General features: G+C 52.4%; 1 protein-coding gene across 1 annotated transcript in view; it reads left to right on the top strand.

Annotated features, from left to right (window-relative positions):
* Positions 1-17,102, top strand: part of LOC140405439 (thiol S-methyltransferase TMT1A-like) — a 39,090-nt gene extending 21,988 nt beyond the window's left edge. Inside the window, exon 2 of the mRNA XM_072493851.1 lies at positions 13,446-17,102. Coding sequence (XP_072349952.1) covers positions 13,446-13,679 — 234 coding nt within the window. The 3' untranslated portion in view covers positions 13,680-17,102. The remainder of the gene's footprint in view (positions 1-13,445) is intronic.
* Positions 17,103-19,825: the final 2,723 nt, after the last annotated feature.

Raw genomic sequence — 19,825 nt, 5'->3', positions numbered from 1 at the left:
TGCAGTGTTAATGTAAGCCTACTTGTGACAGTAAAGATTATTTATTTATGTACAAAAAATTGGCTCACTAATCAGGGAACCAATTGGCCAATGTCAAAGATAGTGGGCGCAATTCTCCGACCCCCCACTGGGTCGGAGAATCGCCGGGGGCTGGCGTGAATCCCGCCCCCGCCGTGTCCCGAATTCTCCGCCACCACAGATTCGGCGGGGGCGGGAATCGCGCCGGTCGGCGGGCCCACCCCTGCCGATTCTCCGGCCCGCGATGGGCCGAAGTCCCGCCGCTGTCGACCCTCGCCAGCCGGCGTGGATTAGACCTCCTTACCAACGGCGGAACAAGGCGGCGCGGGCAGGCTCTGGGGTCCTGGGGGGGGGCGATCTGGCCCCGGGGGTGTGCCTCCACGGTGGCCTGGCCCGCGATCGGGGCCCACCGATCCGCGGACGGGCCTGTGCCGTGGGGGCACTGTTTTTTCTTCCGCCTTCGCCATGGTCTTCACTATGGCGGAGGCAGAGAGACCCCCTCCCCTGTGCATGCGCGGGGATGCCGTGAGCGGCCGCTGACGCTCCCGCGCATGCGTCGCCCGGCGAAGTCCTTTTGACGCCGGCTGGCGTGGCGCCAAAGGCCTTTCCCGCCAGCCGGCGGAGCGGAAACCACTCCGGCACGGGGCCTAACCCCTCAAGGTGAGGGCTTGGCCCCTAAAGGTGTGGAGAATCCGCACCTTTGGGGTGGCCCGACACCGGACTAATCCGCGCCGTTTCTGGCGCCGGGTAGCGGACATCGCGCCGTTTGCGGAGAATCCCGCCCCTGGTCTAAGTCATAGATACATACATAGAAGATAGGAGCAGGAGGAGACCTTTTGGCCCTTCAAGCCTGCTCCGCCATTTATATGGCATAGTGTAGGTTAGATGGCTTTTGTTTCGGTGCAACATCGAGGGCCGAAGGGCCTGTACTGCGCTGCATTGTTCTATGTTCTATGATCACGATCATGGCTGATCATCCAACTCAATAGCCTAATCCTGCTTTCTCCCCATAGCCTTTGATCCCATTCTCCCCAAGTGCGATATCCAGCCGCCTCTTGAATATATTCAAAGTTTTAGCATCAACTACTTCCTGTGGTAATGAATTCCACAGGCTCACCACTCTTTGGGTGAAGAAATGTCTCCTTATCTCTGTCTGAAATGGTTTACCCTGAATCCTCAGACTGTGACCCCTGGTTCTGGACACACCCATCATTGGGAACATCTTCCCTGCATCTACCCTGTCTAGTCCTGTTAGAATTTTATAAGTCTCAATGAGATCCCCCTCATTCTTCTGAACTCCAGCGAGAACAATCCCGACCTAGTCAATCTCTCCTCATATGACAGTCCCACCATCCCTGGAATCAGTCTGGTAAACCTTCGCTGCACTCCCTCGCGAGCAAGAACATCCTTCCTCAGAGAAGGAGACCAAAACTGCACACAATACCCCAGGTGTGGCCTCACCAAGGCCCTGTATAATTGCAGCAACACATCCTTGCTTCTATACTCGAAACCTCTCGCAATGAAGGCCAACATACCATTAGTCTTCTTTACCGCCTGCTGCACCTGCATGCTTACCTTCAGCGAATGGTGCACAAGGACACCCAGGTCCCGCTGCACACTCCCCTCTCCTAATTTACAACCATTCAGGTAGGAATCTGCCTTCCTGTTTTTGCTTCAAAACTGCATCTGCCATTGGTTTGCCCACTCGCCCAACCTGTCCAGATCTTGCTGTAGGATCCCTGCATTCTCGTCACAATTCACCCTCCCACCTAATTTGGTATCATCTGCAAACTTTGAGATTATTACAGGGAGGAAACCGGAGCACCCGGAGGAAACCCACGCAGACACGGGGAGAACATGCAGACTCTGCACAGACAGTGACCCAAGCCGGGAATCGAACCTGGGTCCCTGGCGCTGTGAGAGGCAGCATGCTAACCACTGTACTACCCTGAATTACTTTGAAATGTTATGACTGTTGTGCAAATGAAGCAGCCATTTTGTGCACAGTATGATTCTGCAAATTGTAATGAGATTAATGAGCAATTTTTTTGTTGTTGATGGTAATGGTTTAGGGAAGAATATTGGCCAAGGCACTGGTCGAACCTCTTGCTCTTCACTGAAATGTTATGGGATGTTTATGTTGACCTGAATGTGCTAAGCAGGTAGATAATTGTCTGAAGGGAACTTACAATGTCAGCCTAGCTTGTGCGCTGACACCCTGGAGTGGGTCTTGCATCCAGGACCCTTGGATTCATGGGTAAGAGATGACAGACTGAACAAGAGATGAAAATGGATAGCCTGCTTTTGTAAGGGCCACGAAGAATCCAGCACGAGTTTTAAGGATACAAAGTAATAACATTTATTTACTATAACATATATACATAACAGTAGCAGTAACTTCCCTTGCTGCACACTCCTTCCTGCTGGTTCCTAAACTGGCCAGCTTTATTTATACTAGGAGTTTACTAGTGGTTTCTCCGCCCCCCTCATTGGGGAAGCTCATACTCCCACAGAATTGTGGGATAGTCATTAGTCCCCAGCCAATGGTAAGTAGGCAAGTTATAACATCCCTTCCCCCCCCCCCCCCCCCCAAAGTCCAAGGAATCCACCGAAGACCCTGGCAAAGGAGGGCGTCGGACTCGTTTGGCTGTAGGCCGGATGCCATTTGCACGCGGCGCTGGATCAGGCGGCGTGTAATGAGACGGAGACCGGCGCTTCCGTGATGAACGGCGCGGTTGTACATCCACGGCCCGTGGACCCGAGGATTCCCCCTCTGATGCATCCTGTGTCTCCATCTCGGAGTCAGAGTCTGCTGCCTTCGTCATGTCAGTGTCTCTATCTCCATTCGGTCCCGTAACGACCTGCGCAGGCTTCGAGTGAGGCACCAGTGGAAGATTGTGAGGACTACCTTCCCTTGTCTCTGGTCTCTGCGGCTGTTGAAATGAGCTCCGGGGGCGGGGAATCTTTTGAGGGGATGATCTTCTGGACCGGACGTGGTCTACATGTTTTCGCTGGAGACGACCCTGGGCTTGCACTTGGTAAGATATAGGGCCCATTTGGCGAAAGATTACACCAGGAACCCATTGGGCACCACCAGCAAAATTCCGAATGAATACTGGGTCACCGGGCGCAAACTGCCGAATCGGATGATGCCGAGAAAATCCCTGTCCCTGCCGTTCTTGTGTGTGGCGTACTTTTGCGCCAATGTCCGGGAAAACCATACTAAGGCGGGTGCGAAGTCTCCGGCCCATTAGAAGTTCTGCGGGAGCTACCCCAGTCACCGCATGGGGGGTGGTCCTATACGTAAACTAAAAGCGAGCCAGTCTCGTGTCCATTGATCCGGAAGACTGCTTCTTTAGGCCTCTTTTGGATGTCTGCACTGCGCGCTCTGCCAACCCATTTGAAGCCGGGTGGTAAGGGGCAGTGCGGATATGGCGGATGCCGTTCATCTTTGTGAACCTAGCAAACTCCTCACTCGTGAATGGAGTGCCATTATCCGTGACCAGCACCTCTGGGAGGCCATGCGTACTAAACGATAAACGCATCTTTTCAATTGTTGCGCAGGACGTTGTCCCCTGCATCTTATGCACCTCTAGCCATTTGGACTGGGCGTCAATTAGTAGAAGGAACATGGATCCTTGAAAAGGGCCTGCGAAATCTGCATGCAAGCGTCCCAAGGCCGCCCTGGCCATTCCCAGTGATGTAGGGGCGCGGCCGGCGGAAGCTTCTGATGCTCCTGGCAAATGGAGCAGTTTTGGGCCACCTTCTCAATGTCTGTGTCGAGGCCTGGCCACCAGACATAACTCCGGGCCAACATTTTCATTTTGGTCACGCCTGGATGCCCATTGTGCAAGTCTGATAGTATCAGCTCCTGGCCTTTTTCCGGGACAATCACACGCGTCCCCCACAAGAGGATGCCGTATTCCACGCTGAATTCTGACAGCTTGGAGGAAAATGCCCGCAACTCGCCTGGGAGCTGTCTATGCTGCCCACCATACAGGACTATGTGCCGAACCTTTGACAGGACTGGCTCCGTCTGGGTCCACTCACGGATCTGTGATGCCGTGACAGGCAAGGTGTCCATAAAATTTAGGGTTGCAACCACCTCACCGGTCGTGGGGGTCGACATGGGGCCGGTCGATAAAGGCAATCGGCTCAGTGCGTCGGCATTTGCTATCTGCGTACCTGGTTTGTGCTCCAGAGAATACTCGTATGCAGCAAGCAACAAAGCCCAGCACTGGATCCGTGCAGAAGCAATGGGCGGTATTGGCTTATCCTCTCTGAAAAGTCCCAGCAGGGGCTTATGATCAGTCACGATAGTGAAATGGCGGCCGTACACTTACTGGTGGAAGCGTTTCACCGCAAAAACCACTGCCAGGCCCTCCTTCTCGATCTGCGCGTACTTTTTCTCCGCTGCAGTCAATGTGCGGGAGGCGAAAGCTATCGGTCGCTCGGCCCCGTTCTCCATCTTGTGGGACAGGACGGCCCCAATACCATACGGGGATGCATCACATGTGACGAGCAAAGGCTTTCCAGGATCATAGTGGGTTAGTAACCCAGACGACGACAATTGTTGCTTTACCCGCCGGAAAGCGGTTTCCTGCGGTTGACCCCAAACCCAGGTGTGATTTTTCTTTAGCAGAAGGTGCAACGGCGCCAGCGTAGTTGCCAGATTGGGGAGGAACTTCCCGTAATAGTTTACGAGACCGAGAAAAGAACAAAGATGCGAAGTGTCAGTCGGGGCGGGGGCATGTTGAATTGCACGCACCTTCTCTGCGACGGGGTGCAGACCTTCACGGTCCACCCGATAACCTAGGTAGACTACTTCCTTTGCCTGAAATACGCACTTTGTGCGACGTAAACGGACTCCAGCCTCCGAAAGGCGTCTAAGGACAGCCTCCAGATTTTCCAAATGTTCTTGCTCCGATGTCCCTGTAATCAAAACGTCATCTAGGTAGACAGCCACACGTGGTAAACCTCTCAAAATGCCCTCCATAACACGTTGAAAAATTGTGCAGGCAGAGGATACACCAAAGGGCAGCCGTGTATATTCATACAGGCCCCGGTGTGTATTAATCGTTACATATGGTCAGGAGGCAGGGTCCAGCTCCAACTGCAGGTAGGCGTGACTCTTATCTAATTTTGTGAACGAGAGTCCACCTGCAAGTTTCGCGTAGAGATCCTCTATGCGAGGCATTGGATATCGGTCGAGTCGGGAAACTGTATTCACTGTAAGTTTATAGTCGCCACACAAGTGAACTGTGGCATCTGGCTTCATTACAGGTACAATTGGTGCTGCCCAGTCAGCAAAACGGACGGGCCTGATAATACCCAAACTCTCCAAACGAGTGAGCTCCCCTTCTACCTTCTCGAGCAAGGCGCAAGGCACTGGGCGCGCCCGGAAATAGCGCGGCGTGGCTCCTGGTTCGACTTGGATACGGGCTACGGCCCCTTTTATTTTCCCCAAACCAGGCTGGAATACATCTGGGTATCGTCCTAGCACCTCAGTCAACCCTTCAGAAACTGTTTGGAGGATGTGCTGCCATTGCAACCGCAAATGGCGCAACCAGTCCAGACCAAACAGGCTGGGCCCATGGCCGCGCACCACGATAAGTGGGAAACGCCCCTCCTGGCGTCCATAGACAACAGGGGTCTGTAGCGCACAAAGACTCACGAGAGACGAATAGAGATGAAATCGATGAGGCTTTATTTAGCGTGACTTGTTCCCCGCAGTTCAGTAGCAGACTGGCCTGCGGGGGAGAACTCCTGGTTCTTATACTCCGCCTTCAGGGCGGAGCTAGAGGTCAACAGCCAACCAGGACCCGGGATATGTCAGCCAATGACATCACGGCTTCACAGTCCCACATGACCCCTAATGCATACTACCACATTCACCCCTTGTTAAAAATGAACCCGGCGGGGTGGTGCTTCGTATGGTGGTAAGGGTTTACAAGGCTGGTCCTGGGAGGAAAACTTTTGCATGTCATCACAGCATGTACAGAGGTTTTTTTTTTTTTTGTTTTGAACTATTTACAGTAAAAGGGGGGAAAAAGGAAAACGTTCTCGTTACAGTCCACAATATAGTAGTGTTACATCGATGCCACGAGTCGGTCGGGCGGTCTGGTTGTCCTCGTCGATCGCCTCGGCCCCGGTGGTGGTGCTTGTTCCCGTGTTGTCGTCTCCGGGAGCCTTACGGTTTCTGCTTCCGCTTCACTTCTGGTCGGACCTGGGAGGAGGACCGATCCCCCCGGGAAGGGGGCGCTCGCGGGGTGCGCCGGTGGCAGGGAGGGGGTGATTGGTGTCGGGGGGGTGTGCGTGTTGCCGGCGGGCACCAGATCTCGCAGGGAGACCGTGTCCTGTCGGCCGTCGGGGTACTCCACGTAAGCGTACTGCGGGTTCGCGTGGAGGAGGCGAACCCTCTCGACCAACGGGTCCGACTTGTGCGCCCGCACATGTTTTCGGAGCAGGATGGGTCCTGGGACCGCCAGCCAGGTCGGCAGCGACGTTCCAGAGGAGGACTTCCTGGGGAAGACAAGGAGGCGCTCATGAGGCGTTTGGTTAGTGCTAGTACACAGTAGCGACCGGATGGAGTGGAGAGCGTCCGGGAGGACCTCCTGCCACCGTGAAACTGGGAGATCCCTGGACCGTAGGGCCAGTAGGACGGTCTTCCAGACCGTGCCATTCTCCCTCTCTACTTGCCCGTTCCCCCGGGGGTTGTAGCTGGTCGTCCTGCTCGAGGCCATACCGTTGCTGAGCAGGAACTGGCGCAGCTCGTCACTCATAAAGGAGGACCCCCTGTCGCTGTGGACGTATGCGGGGCAACCGAACAGTGTGAATATGGTGTTAAGGGCTTTAATGACTGTGGCCGCTGTCATGTCAGGGCAGGGGATGGCGAAGGGGAAACGGGAGTACTCATCCACCACTTTCAGGAAGTATGCGTTGCGGTCGGTGGAGGGGAGGGGCCCTTTGAAATCCAGACTAAGGCGTTCAAAGGGACGGGAAGCCTTGATCAGGTGTGCACCATCCGGCCTGAAAAAGTGCGGTTTGCACTCTGCGCAGATGTGGCAGTTCCTTGTGACTGTACGGACCTCCTCCACAGAGTAGGGGAGGTTGCGGGACTTTATAAAGTGGTAGAACCGAGTGACCCCCGGGTGGCAGAGGTCCTCGTGGAGGGTTTGGAGGCGGTTAATTTGTGCGTTGGCACATGTGCCGCGGGATAGGGCGTCGGACGGCTCGTTCAGCTTTCCGGGACGGTACATGATCTCATAGTTGAAGGTGGAGAGCTCGATCCTCCACCTTAAGATCTTGTCGTTCTTAATTTTGCCCCGCTGTGCATTGTCGAACATGAAGGCTACCGACCGTTGGTCCGTGAGGAGAGTGAATCTCCTGCCGGCCAGGTAATGCCTCCAATGTCGCACAGCTTCCACTATGGCTTGGGCTTCCTTTTCCACTGAGGAGTGGCGGATTTCTGAAGCGTGGAGGGTTCGGGAGAAAAAGGCCACTGGCCTGCCCGCTTGGTTAAGGGTGGCCGCTAGAGCTACATCGGAGGCGTCGCTCTCGACCTGGAAGGGGAGGGACTCGTTGATGGCGCGCATCGTGGCCTTTGCGATATCCGCTTTGATGCGGCTCAAGGCCTGGCAAGCCTCTGTCGACAGAGGGAAGGTCGTGGTCTGTATTAGGGGGCGGGCCTTGTCTGCGTACTGGGGGACCCACTGGGCGTAATATGAAAAAAACCCCAGGCAGCGTTTTAGGGCTTTTGAGCAGTGCAGGAGGGGAAATTCCATGAGGGGGCGCATGCGTTCGGGGTCGGGGCCTATTTTCCCATTGCGCACTACATATCCCAGATGGCTAGCCGGTTTATACTAAACACGCACTTGTCCTCGTTGTATGTGAGGTTCAAGGCTTTAGCGGTCTGGAGGAATTTTTGGAGGTTGGCGTCGTGGTCCTGCTGATCGTGGCCACAGATGGTTACGTTGTCGAGGTACGGGAACGTGGCCTGCAACCCGTGTTGATCAACCATTCGGTCCATCTCTCGTTGGAAGACCGAGACCCCGTTTGTGACGCCAAATGGGACCCTTAGGAAGTGGTATAATCGCCCGTCTGCCTCGAAGGCTGTGTACTTGCGGTCACTTGGGCAGATGGGGAGCTGATGGTAGGCGGACTTGAGGCCCACGGTGGAGAAGATCTTATATTGGGCAATCCGATTGACCATGTCGGATATGCGGGGGAGAGGGTACGCATCTAGTTGTGTGTACCTGTTGATGGTCTGGCTATAGTCTATGACCATCCTTTGCTTCTCCCCTGTCTTTACTACTACCACCTGTGCTCTCCAGGGACTGTTGCTGGCCTGGATTATGCCTTCCTTCAGTAGCCGCTGGACTTCGGACCGAATGAATGTCCGGTCCTGGGCGCTGTACCGTCTGCTCCTAGTGGCGACGGGTTTGCAATCCGGGGTGAGGTTTGCAAACCAGGATGGGGGCTCAACCTTGAGGGTTGCGAGGCCGCAGATAGTGAGTGGGGGTATTGGGCCGCCGAATTGAAACGTTAGGCTCTGAAGGTTGCACTGGAAATCTAATCCCAGGAATGTGGGTGCGCAGAGTTGGGGAAGGACGTAGAGCCTGTAGTTTTTAAACTCCCTCCCTTGCACCGTTAGGGTCACTATGCAGAAGCCTTTAATCTGTACGGAGTGGGATCCTGCAGCTAGGGAAATCTTTTGCGCACTGGGATGGATGGTCAAAAAACAGCGTCTTACCGTGTCGGGGTGGATGAAGCTTTCCGTGCTCCCGGAGTCGACCAGGCATGGTGTCTCGTGCCCGTTTATCAGCACCGTTGTTGTCGTCGTCTGGAGCATCCGGGGCCGTGCTTGGTCCAGCGTCATTGAGGCCAGACGTGATCGTAGTGCTTGAGCATCTTCCTCGAACCCCGTGGAGCCGTCGACACTGGGGTCCGTTGTTGCCGTCCAAGATGGCGGCGGGGGTGAACAAAATGGCCATCCCCATGCATCGCACATGGCTGGGGGGTCACAAGATGGCGGCGGGGGTGGACAAAATGGCCGTCCCCATGCGTCGCACAGGTCTGGGGGATCCCAAGATGGCGGCGCCCCTCCTCCCCTCGTGGTGGCCGGGACCCAAAATGGCGGCGCCTGCGGGTCGCACATGGGGCGCTGGGGGGGTTGGGGAGCGTCAGAAACGCGCAGATCGCCTTGTTCTCCGGGGACAGCGGTAGTCGGGACCCAAATTGGTTGCGCCTGCGGGTCGTACATGGGGCGCTGGACAGCGGTGGCCGGGACCCAAACTGGTTGCGCCTGCGGGTCGTACATGGGGCGCTGGGGGGGTTGGGGAGCGTTAGAAGCGCGCAGGAATCCTTGTTCGCCGGGGACAGCGGCGACCTCCTGGGACCGGCACACAGCCGCGAAATGGCCCTTTTTCCCGGAGCTCTTACAAATCGCTGCGCGGGCCGGGCAGTGCTGCCGGGGGTGTTTCGCCTGGCCGCAGAAATAGCAGCGGGCTCCCCCGGGACGACTTGGCGTCTGAACCGCGCAAGCCTGTGGGGGGGGAGGGGGGGAGGGGGGGGGGGGGGGGGGTTTGTCGCGACGGGGGTCCACGGAGCCCAAGGGGCTGCCGCGCGGTCGGGGCCGTAGGCGCGGGCGTTTCGCGCGGCCACATCTAGTGAGGCTGCAAGGGCCCGTGCCTCAGAGTCCTAGCGACTCTTTTTCTAAAAGTCTTTTGCGAATTTGGGAAGAGTTCATACCAGCCACAAAAGCATCACGCATCAACATGTCCGTGTGTTCCATCGCGTTTACTGGCGGGCAGCTGCAGGCCCGTCCCAAAATTAGTAGCGCGGCGTAGAAATCATCTATCGATTCTCCGGGACTTTGCCGTCTCGTTGCGAGTTGGTAGCGTGCGTAGATCTGGTTCACTGGGTGAACATAGATGCTTTTTAGTGCTGCGAACGCCGTCTGGTAATCCTCTGCGTCTTCGATGAGAGGGAAAATTTCCGGGCTTACCCTCTAGTGCAGGACCTGTAGTTTCTGGTCTTCTGTGACCCGGCCGGGGGCCGTTCTGAGGTAGGCCTCGAAACAAGTCTGCCAGTGTTTGAAAACTGCTGCTGAGTTCACTGCGTTGGGGCTGATCCTCAGGCATTCCGGGATGATCCTGAGCTCCATAGTTCTTTTAAGCACGCTTAATAAATTGTAGCTCACGAGAGACGAATGGAGATGAAGTCGATGAGGCTTTATTAAGCGTGACTTGTTCCCCGCAGTTCAGTAGCAGACTGGCCTGCGGGGGAGAACTCCTGGCTCTTATACTCCGCCTTCAGGGCGGAGCTAGAGGTCAACAGCCAACCAGGACCCGGGATCTGTCAGCCAATGACATCACGGCTTCACAGTCCCACATGACCCCTAATGCATACTACCACAGGGTCATTGTAGTTCCTGCAATGTCCAGTGGTTCCCCCGTGTAGGTGGCCAACCTGGCCTGTGAGTCGGTTAATGTAAGGGTCTGCATACCCTGCTTGATGCGGTCGAATGTCCTCTGGGCGATCACGGAGACCGCTGCGCCGGTATCCAACTCCATCTCAAGCGGGTGGCCATTGACCCGTACTGTCACCTTAATGGGGGCCACACGGGGAGCTGCCACACAATGCAGCTGCAGGCAGTCATCCTCCGTCTCCACGTCCTCAGGAGTAGTCGCCGCAGGTTCATCCACATGGAAGGTACGGCCTCTGGCTGGTCCCAGTTACGGCCCCTGGGCTGGTCCCAGTTTCGGTCGGAACGACGGCGCCTCTGGCGTCCCCAGGACTGCCGTCCGCGACGGGGTCGGCGCCTACAAGTCTGACACTGACATGGCTCCTCTTCCATTGGCTCTGGAGAAGGCTCCCTTCGGGGAGGAATGTCCGATGGCCACTGGCGTCGGTCCGGACGTTGCCTCGCCCAAGGAACCGCAGGAGTGCGGGGGGACGTTTTCGGACAGAAGGGGTTGCGCCCCAAGGCATGCACTTCCATTCCCTGTAGCTCCTGTACTCCTCGCTCTGCGCTCTCTCGGGACAAGACTATTTGAATGGCCTGTTGAAAAGTCAATGTTGGCTCTGCTAACAACTTTCTCTGGGTGGCTGCATTGTTAATACCGCAAACCAAACGGTCGCGTAACATTTCTGACAAGGTCTCACCATAGTCACAGTACTCCGCAATACCGCGTAGCCTGGATAGAAAGTCAGCAAGGGATTCTCCAGGGGTCCTCTCAGCGGTATTAAACCGGTAACGCTGGACTATCGTGGACGGGGTTGGGTTAAAGTGTTGCCCCACTATATTCACAAGTTCATCAAACGTTTTGGTGTCCGGCGCAGCTGGGTACGTAAGGCTCCTAATCACCCCAAACGTATGCGGGCCGCAGGCGGTGAGCAATATGACCACCTGGCGCTCGTTTTCGGTGATATTGTTTGCCCGGAAATAGTAACGCATCCGCTGTGTGTACTGGTTCCAGCTTTCCAGCGCAGCATCAAAAACATCCAAACGTCCATACAGAGGCATGGTGTAATAGAAAACAACTTCCAACCTGTATCCAACAAAAATCCAGGGAGGTGGCTTCAGCAGTGTAGACAGCTATTCACTTTTACCTTCGTCGCCAGTTTTGTGAGGGCCACGAAGAATCCAGCACGAGTTTTAAGGATACAAAGTAATAACATTTATTTACTATAACATATATACATAACAGTAGCAGTAACTTCCCTTGCTGCACACTCCTTCCTGCTGGTTCCTGAACTGGCCAGCTTTATTTATACTAGGAGTTTACTAGTGGTTTCTCCGCCCCCCTCATTGGGGAAGCTCATACTCCCACAGGATTGTGGGATAGTCATTAGTCCCCAGCCAATGGTAAGTAGGCAGGTTATAACACCTGCTTTATTTTTTTTTAATTGTTTGCTAATTTCCGCTCATCGGCTCCTGAAAGTGCACATTTGCTGAATCTGTTCCTGTCATAATTGTATCCGTGCCTAGTCAGCAACACAGCCACTCTCAAAGGGGTCCATTCGATGTAGCCACCATTTTGGGCGGTGGGGGAAAAACCATGGCAACCAGAGAATTCCAGAACTGGTTGTGAAGACCGTAAGCAAAATTCCAACCAGGAAAATCTCAGCCATGAACCATTTCAGGCCTGGCATCACTGCTGTGATCTGGGGATGATTTTGCCAGCACTAATGTACACTTAATTATTTAAGACGGTGCTATACTAAAGCTAGCTGCCGCTGTTGTTGCGTGCGCAATGCAAAGCAGCAATTGTTTTCAAATAGAATCATAGAGGTTTACAGCATGGAAACAGGCCCTTCGGCCCAACCAGTCTATGCCGCCCAGTTTTTACCATTAAGCTAGTCCCAGTTGCCCGCACTTGGCCCATAACCCTCTATACCCATCTTACCCATGTAACTATCTAAATGCTTTTTAAAAGACACAATTGTACCCGCCTCTACTACTACCTCTGGCAGCCCATTCCAGACACTCACTACCCTCTGAGTGAAGAAATTGCCCCTCTGGGCCCTTCTGAATCTCTCCCCTCTCACCTTAAACCTATGCCCTCTAGTTTTAGACTCCCCTACCTTTGGGAAAAGATGTTGACTATCTACCTTATCTATGCCCCTCATTATTTTATAGACCTCTATAGGATCACCCCTAAGCCTCCTACGCTCCAGGGAAAAAAGTCCCAGTCTATCCAGCCTCTCCTTCTCACTCAAACCATCAAGTCCCGGCAACATCCTAGTAAATCTTTTCTGCACTCTTTCTAGTTTAATGACACGGCAGTTAAATTCAAATGCAAGGTTAGCTATCTTTCAAGGTAGTCAGTGCTTTATATGTAGTTAAGCATGACAAAGTATGTCTCTCTCTCTCTCTCTCTAGGCCAGTAAAAAAGATGTTTCAGCAACCAATGCAAATATAATATAAGCCTGTGTAGGGAGAGACGCTGGTAGTTTAAGTTGGCCAACGTCTTGTCAGCAAGCATGCTTGCCACCTATCCCTGTCAACACTTCTGAACTCGACCTACCTTTAACTCACCTGGGCATTGATTTCAAGAATGGCTTGCAGCCTTCGAGGCACAATGGCGCTGAAACTAATAATAATAATAACCTGCAAGTTGCTTCTGCAAACAATTAAACTGAATAACCAGAATATTTGTTCACTTAACAATTTGTCTGTGCAGCCTTAAAGGCAAACCGCTCCGGTTGAGCAGGTTAATACAGTCTGCATTTAATGGTGCCACACTCCTAATCCTTCTAGAACAGGGTGATATCTCACTTCATGAGCAAAGGCCATGAGGGATCCGTTAATTAAAATCATTGAGACCGCCGTTTTGTGGAAACTGATTGGCCTGTGGGATTGGCGCTTGTCGCCGCTCAGCTTGCCTGCTTCAGCGGGTTGACGAGAAGCTTTGTTTCTGCAGGGCGGGGCGTTTTTCTTCATTGAGCACGTGGCTGCAGACAACAAGACATGGCTGCACTTCATTCAACATGTGATCCAGCCGGCATGGCGTTACTTTGGCGACGGATGCTTCCTGACCAGGGACACTCGGGCAAGCCTCGAGAAAGCCAAATTCTCCAAGCTGAATGTCAAGCACATTGTTACGCCCTTGATGAGTTTGATCAAACATCAAATCGTTGGCTACGGAGTCAAATAAGATCCTGTGAAGTCCACCCCGTGTATCCACTTCTCTACGACTTAGCTGCGAGTATTGCAATAATCCTTTCTGTTAAATAATTTTAGTTGCCAGTCATTTTATGATGAGTGCTTTTAAATGTGCCTTTTTAATCCACTGTAACACGTACAGGAAACTTTCTATCTGCTCTTATCCACAAACCTAATCAATCAAAATTTCAGAACAAACAGCACAGTGGTTAGCACTGCTGCCTCACAGCACCAGGGACTCTGGTTCAATTATTGCCTGTGTGGAGTTTGCACGCTGTCCCCGTGTCTGCGTGGGTTTCCTCCGGGTGCTCCGGTTTCCTCCCACAGTCCAAAGATGTGCAGGTTAGGTGGATTGGCCATGATAAATTGTCCCTTAGTGTCCAAAGATGTGCAGGTTAGGTGGATTGGCCATGTTAAATTGTCCCTTAGTGTCCAAAGATGTGCAGGTTAGGTGGATTGGCCATGCTAAATTGACCCTTAGTGTCCAAAGATATGCAGGTTAGGTGGATTGGCCATGATAAATTGTCCCTTAGTGTCAAAAGATGTGCAGGTTAGGTGGATTGGCCATGATCAATTGTCCCTTAGTGTCCAAAGATGTGCAGGTTAGGTGGATTGGCCATGCTAAATTGACCCTTCGTGTCCAAAGATTAGGTGGCACTACAGGAATAGGCCAGGGTTTGGACTTAAGTAGAGTGCTCTTTCAGAGGGTCGGTGCAGACTCGATCCGCCAAATGGTCTCCTTCTGCGCTGTAGGGATTGTATGATTCCAGAATCCATTTTGCCATTTGATTTTAGAGATGAGTACTAAGTGAAATATTCTTTTTTGAAAAAAAGCAGTCAATACTCTCAATTTCAAATGACCTGCTTCGCAAATGCTACACTCTGGTTGAATATATTAAAAGAGGGTCCACGTGTGCGGTGGTATTACTTTCAATGCTAACGCACTCCCAATCCCTTATTTCTTCCAAAATGAATTGATGTTCTGGTTTTAGAAATATGAATATTAACACTTGGCAGAAGAATATTTGGAAATGGGGAAAAGCTATTGGGCCTGAACAAGTATTGTGTGCAGTTCTGGTCACCTCATTATAGGAAGGATGTGGAAGCATTGGAAAGGGTGCAAAGGAGATTTACTAGGAGGATGCCTGGATGGAGGGTAGGTCCTATGAGGAAAGGCTGAGGGAGCTAGGGCTTTTCTCTTTGGAGCGAAGGAGGATGAGAGGTGACTTAATTGAGGTGTATAAGATGATGAGAGGGATAGATAGAGTGGACGTTCAGCGACTTTTTCCTCGGGTGGATGTAGCTGTTACAAGAAGGCATAACTATAAGGTTCATGGTGGAAGATATAGGAGGGATGTCCGAGGTAGGTTCTTTACTCAGAGAGTGGTTGGGGCGTGGAACGCACTCCCAGCTATGGTAGTGGAATCGGACACTTTCGGAACCTTCAAGCTGTTATTGGCTGTGCATATGGAGTGCACTAGAATGATTTGGAGTAGGTTGATTTGATCTTAGTTTTAGACTAGTTGGGCACAACATCGTGGGCCGAAGGGCCTGTCCTGTGCTGTACAGTTCTATGTTCTATGATCCCTCCAGTCAGACATTATGATCCCGCTAAAATAAATCATTCATATGGCCAACTGCATCTACCAGTGGGAGAAATACCAGGGTGAGGCCATAAATGCCTGGCCTTTATTTAGTACAGAACACGGGACCTGTTCTCTGTAACAAGCAAAAGATTATGTCCCAGCCTTGTGCCTTTTTGAAAGCTGGGACCTTGACGAACGTATAGCTCCTGATTACTTTCTCCATGCAACGTCTTAGCAAATCACGCAATTTGCCAGCTCATCACCACCCTTTTCCCTTGCAGTATAAATTGTTGTTAGAGTTTGAAATTTGGCATTCTTGCATTTGTCCTGCTGAGGAAAAGCTTCAGCAACATGTCTCTCTTTTCAACAATATTTGAGACCTTATTTAATGGATCGGCACCATTTTTCCACGTTTGCAACATGGAAATGATTTCCTTTCCGCAACAAAGTCAGAAGCTAGTCAGCTTGATCTGACTCAAAAGTGCATCCTCCATCCTCCGGTTCGATTCCCGTAACAGCCTCCCCGAACAGGCGCCGGAATGTGGCGACTAGGGGCTTTTCACAGTAACTTCATTTGAAGTCTACTTGTGACAATAAGCGATTTTCATTTTCATTTCATTTTCACTGTGATTATGGTGCATTTCTCTCCCCAGACCTGTCTCCAGCCTCCGACACTGCTCCTCCAGCAGTTTTCCCGCTTTCCAATCCGCTCCGAGCAAGAGCATCGAGAGAAATGGCTTCTCTTCCTCTCCCTACACCGTTACCTTTGGAGTCCCCCGTGAGATTTATACTTGGCCCCCGTTATTTCCTCGGGCGCATGCTACAGTCAGCAGCGTCATCTGAAGACATGTCGTCAGGGTCCAAATGAGCACTGAGGACACCCAGCTTAACCTCTCCATGAGTATTTTCAAATCTGTCATGTTAACTTTAGTTTTTAGGCCCTTTCTGTAAGGGGAGGTGGTGGTGTCGAGGTATTGCCACTGGTCCAGTAATCCAGTGACCCAGGGTAATGTTCAATTCCCGCCATGCAGATGGTGAAATTTGAATTCAATAAAGACCTCAAAATTTTTTTTAGAAGACAAAACAAAAACCCATCTGGTTCACTAATGCTCTTTGGGGCAGGAAATTTGCCACTGGTACAACTCCAGACCCACATCAATGTGGTTGACTCTTAAATGCCCTCCTGAACAAGAGCAATTAGGTCTACCATCTCATGAGCAAAGAAAAAGGCTGGAACCGTCTCTCACACCAGCTGCAGCTGATGAGTCTTCGGCTACAAGCTTCCGGTGTCCCAGCCTCTCATGAGATGAACTGCTCAAGGACGCATGATCGATTCTGGACTTGTTAAATTTGGGCGTTTGAGTAGAAAGAGGCAGTTTCTCAAGTAACCAGCGGGAAAGAGAAGTTCCTGAAGTGTGGTGTTCAAATAGATACTTCAGCGGGAGTTCTCCAGCCATTCGCTGCCAGCGGCATTCTCTGGCCCTGCTGGCACCCCCGCCCATGGGTTTCCTGGTGGCGTGGGGCAGGGTGGCTTCAATGGGAAATCCCATTGACGAGCGGTGGGAGTAGAAACTCCCGCCGCCAGCGAACGCGGCGCCACCGGGAAACACCGGAGCCCGGAGAATCCCGCCCTTCAGAAAATTCCAAGTGACTTGATCACCCCATTGAGTCCTGTAACATGTGAATCCTCTTGTACATGGTATGTTGGCGTGAATCTGGGTATCTATGTAAATATTATGAATCCTGATTATCATTGCATGTGTGTAATTGTTAGTTTATTGTATGCTTCCTTAATTCGCATGCAAGACAATAAAAGCCTTTGAAACCTCTGATCTTGTGAGCCAATTTATTAAATGTGTAATGACATCAGTTTCCAACACCTCTTCCTGACCTTGCCTGCTGCCTCTGTGTTATGATTCATGCCCTCATTCTGATGAAGCCGTTTGCACATTTACATCGTGTCTTTTAACATGGTTATCTGTCCCAGTGTCGATTCCAAAGTGTCCTTCCATGAGAATTTCCCACAATCTCTCCCGGCGTGGAGATAGACTGCTCCGCTACATCAAGAATGTTATTGCTTCCAACCCCACGCAATCGCGCTCCAATTCAGCACACCACAAAGAATTTGTTTGACTTGCAAAAAATGTTTTGTAAAACAGTAACATTTATTTTAAAACTGCTCAGCACCTCGCCCCCTCCACTGAGGATGAATTCAGAGTGTCCAATTCACCTAACCAGCATGTCTTTCAGGACCTGGTGGGAGGAAACCGGAGCACCCGGAGGAAACCCACGCAGACACGGGGAGGACGTGCAGACTCCGCACAGACAGTGACCCAAGCCGGGAATCGAATCCGGGGTCCCTGGCGCTGTGAAGCAACAGTGCTAACCACTGTGCTATCATCCACGTGTGCTCCAGAATTGGCAGGGGAAGTAAGATCTCAATATTAGTTGGCCATTCCAGTTGTTAGGCTGTACATTTTCAAACGTTGGACCACGGACCACGCAAGTCCAGTGGTTATATTAAAAACAATTAATTTACGAAATGTGGGCTTCGATAGTTGGGCCCAGCATTTGCTGCCCATCCCTAATTGCCCCTTGAGGAAGTGGAGGTGAGCTGCCTTCTTGAACTGCTGCAGTCCCTGAGGTGTAGGTACACCCACAGTGCTGTTAGGGAGGGAGTTCCAGGATTTTGACCCAGCGACAGTGAAGGAGCGGCTGATATATTTCCAAGTCAGGGTGGTGAGTGACTTGGGAGGGGAACCTCCAGGTGGTGGAGTTCCCCTGTGTCTGCTACCCTTGTCCTTCTAGATGGTTGAGGTCGAAATAAACCCAAAGGGTTGTGAATCTATGGAATTCCTTGCCCAGTGAAGCAGTAGAGGCTCCTTCATTAAATGTTTTTAGGATAAAGATAGATAGTTTTTAGACGAATAAAGGGATTAAGGGTTATGGTGTTCGGGCCGGAAAGTGGAGCTGAGTCCACAAAAGATCAGCCATGATCTCATTGAATGGCGGAGCAGGCTCGAGGGGCCAGATGGCCTACTCCTCCTCCAAGTTATATGTTCTTATGAGGCTCATGGTCACACCATAGTAACATAGGCCTTGGTAGCAGAAGTGGGCCATTCGGCCCTTTTGAGCCTCCTCTGTCACTAAGAATATGACTAATCCTGTGTCTCAATTCCACATTCCTGCATGCCCCCCCCCCCCCCCCCCCTCCCCTCGCCATAACCCTCAACACCTTTGTATAAACGTTAAACACTTGTGAATGAACAAGATATGAAATGAAAACCAAAAGGGCGAGAAAAACCTGGTACAGAAGCAGTTAGATATAGCACCTGGAGCGAAGAGGGAGAAAGGATATTGGGGGCGGGGGGGAGTGGAGGTGGGATCAGTTGGATGATGAGGCATGATAATGGCGGAGGAGGCTCGGAAGGGTCAAATGGCTTCCTCCTCCTATTTTCTTTGTTTCTCTGTTAATGTTTCCGAACCCTTGCAGTCGCGGATCTGTTGACATCGTGTACATGGACTTTCAAAACGCATTTGCTACAGTGCCGCACAACGGCGCAAAGTTAGAGCTGATGACAAAAAACTTGAAGCATTTCTGTGAGGAGGGGAGTGTTGAACTCCAAAAGGATGTGGGCAGGTCAGTGGAATGGGCGGACATGTGGCAGTTGAAGTTTGATGCAGAGAAGTGTGAGGTGGCGCATTTTGTGAGGAAGAAGCTGGAGAGACAATGGACTGGATTTTCCGCTTCACGACGCCGAGAGTAAGAACTGCGATCGGGCGGAGAAATGCGCAAAATGGAGGGAAAAAAAGATTTACGCCTGGTGCCCGTTCCAGCGCCAGTCTCCGGTCCCTCGCTGGCGGCAATATCGAAGTTTGCGCCCCGCCCCGGCCGATTCGTGCAAAACCGTCATTTGCATGGATTTCAATATTATTAGCAGTTTGGACACTTCACACTCCAGCCTTTCACGATGCTCTACCCCACTCCGGCAGAAGCCTCGCGGGCGCGAATTCGTGCAAGTGTTGGCAAGCGGGGCCAGGATGGCATGCCTGCGAAGGGGGAGCGGGAGGCTTAAGAAACTCTCAAAGCCTCAATTGTCGGGCTTGCTGGGGTATGGCTGCCCGGGCTGGGGGCAGCAGGGGGTAGTGACTTGGTGCCAAGTCCGTGGATTCAGGGTGTCCCTCTCGGGATCAGGGTGACCTGGCTCAGACCCCATTGCTGCAGTCTGTGGATTTAAAGCACCTTTGGTGCTACTGACAGGCTCCTGGCCGCTCACACTGCTGACTGCTCACTGTGTCCTGTGAATGCTTAGAGAGCCTCTGGTGATGTGGGAACCCACCCAGGCCGCCCCTCTGGACTCCCTCATTCCTCAGCTGTATCATCAAGGGGATGGGCGTGGCCAAGCTCAATCAGAGGCCCACCAGGTGTTGGCTCTCCTCAGAAGCGCTGCCCCACTGCAGAGGAAGCAGGGGATCAACAGAGCTCATCCCAACCAGAGGACACCTGCACCGTGGCCTTTGGAGCCCTCCCTGGTTCTCTGCCCCTCTCAGG

This window comes from Scyliorhinus torazame, chromosome X (assembly GCF_047496885.1).
Source record: "Scyliorhinus torazame isolate Kashiwa2021f chromosome X, sScyTor2.1, whole genome shotgun sequence".
Lineage (NCBI taxonomy): Eukaryota > Metazoa > Chordata > Chondrichthyes > Carcharhiniformes > Scyliorhinidae > Scyliorhinus > Scyliorhinus torazame.
Note: the sequence above shows the minus strand (reverse complement) of the source record. Positions and strands in the feature narration are given on the sequence as shown.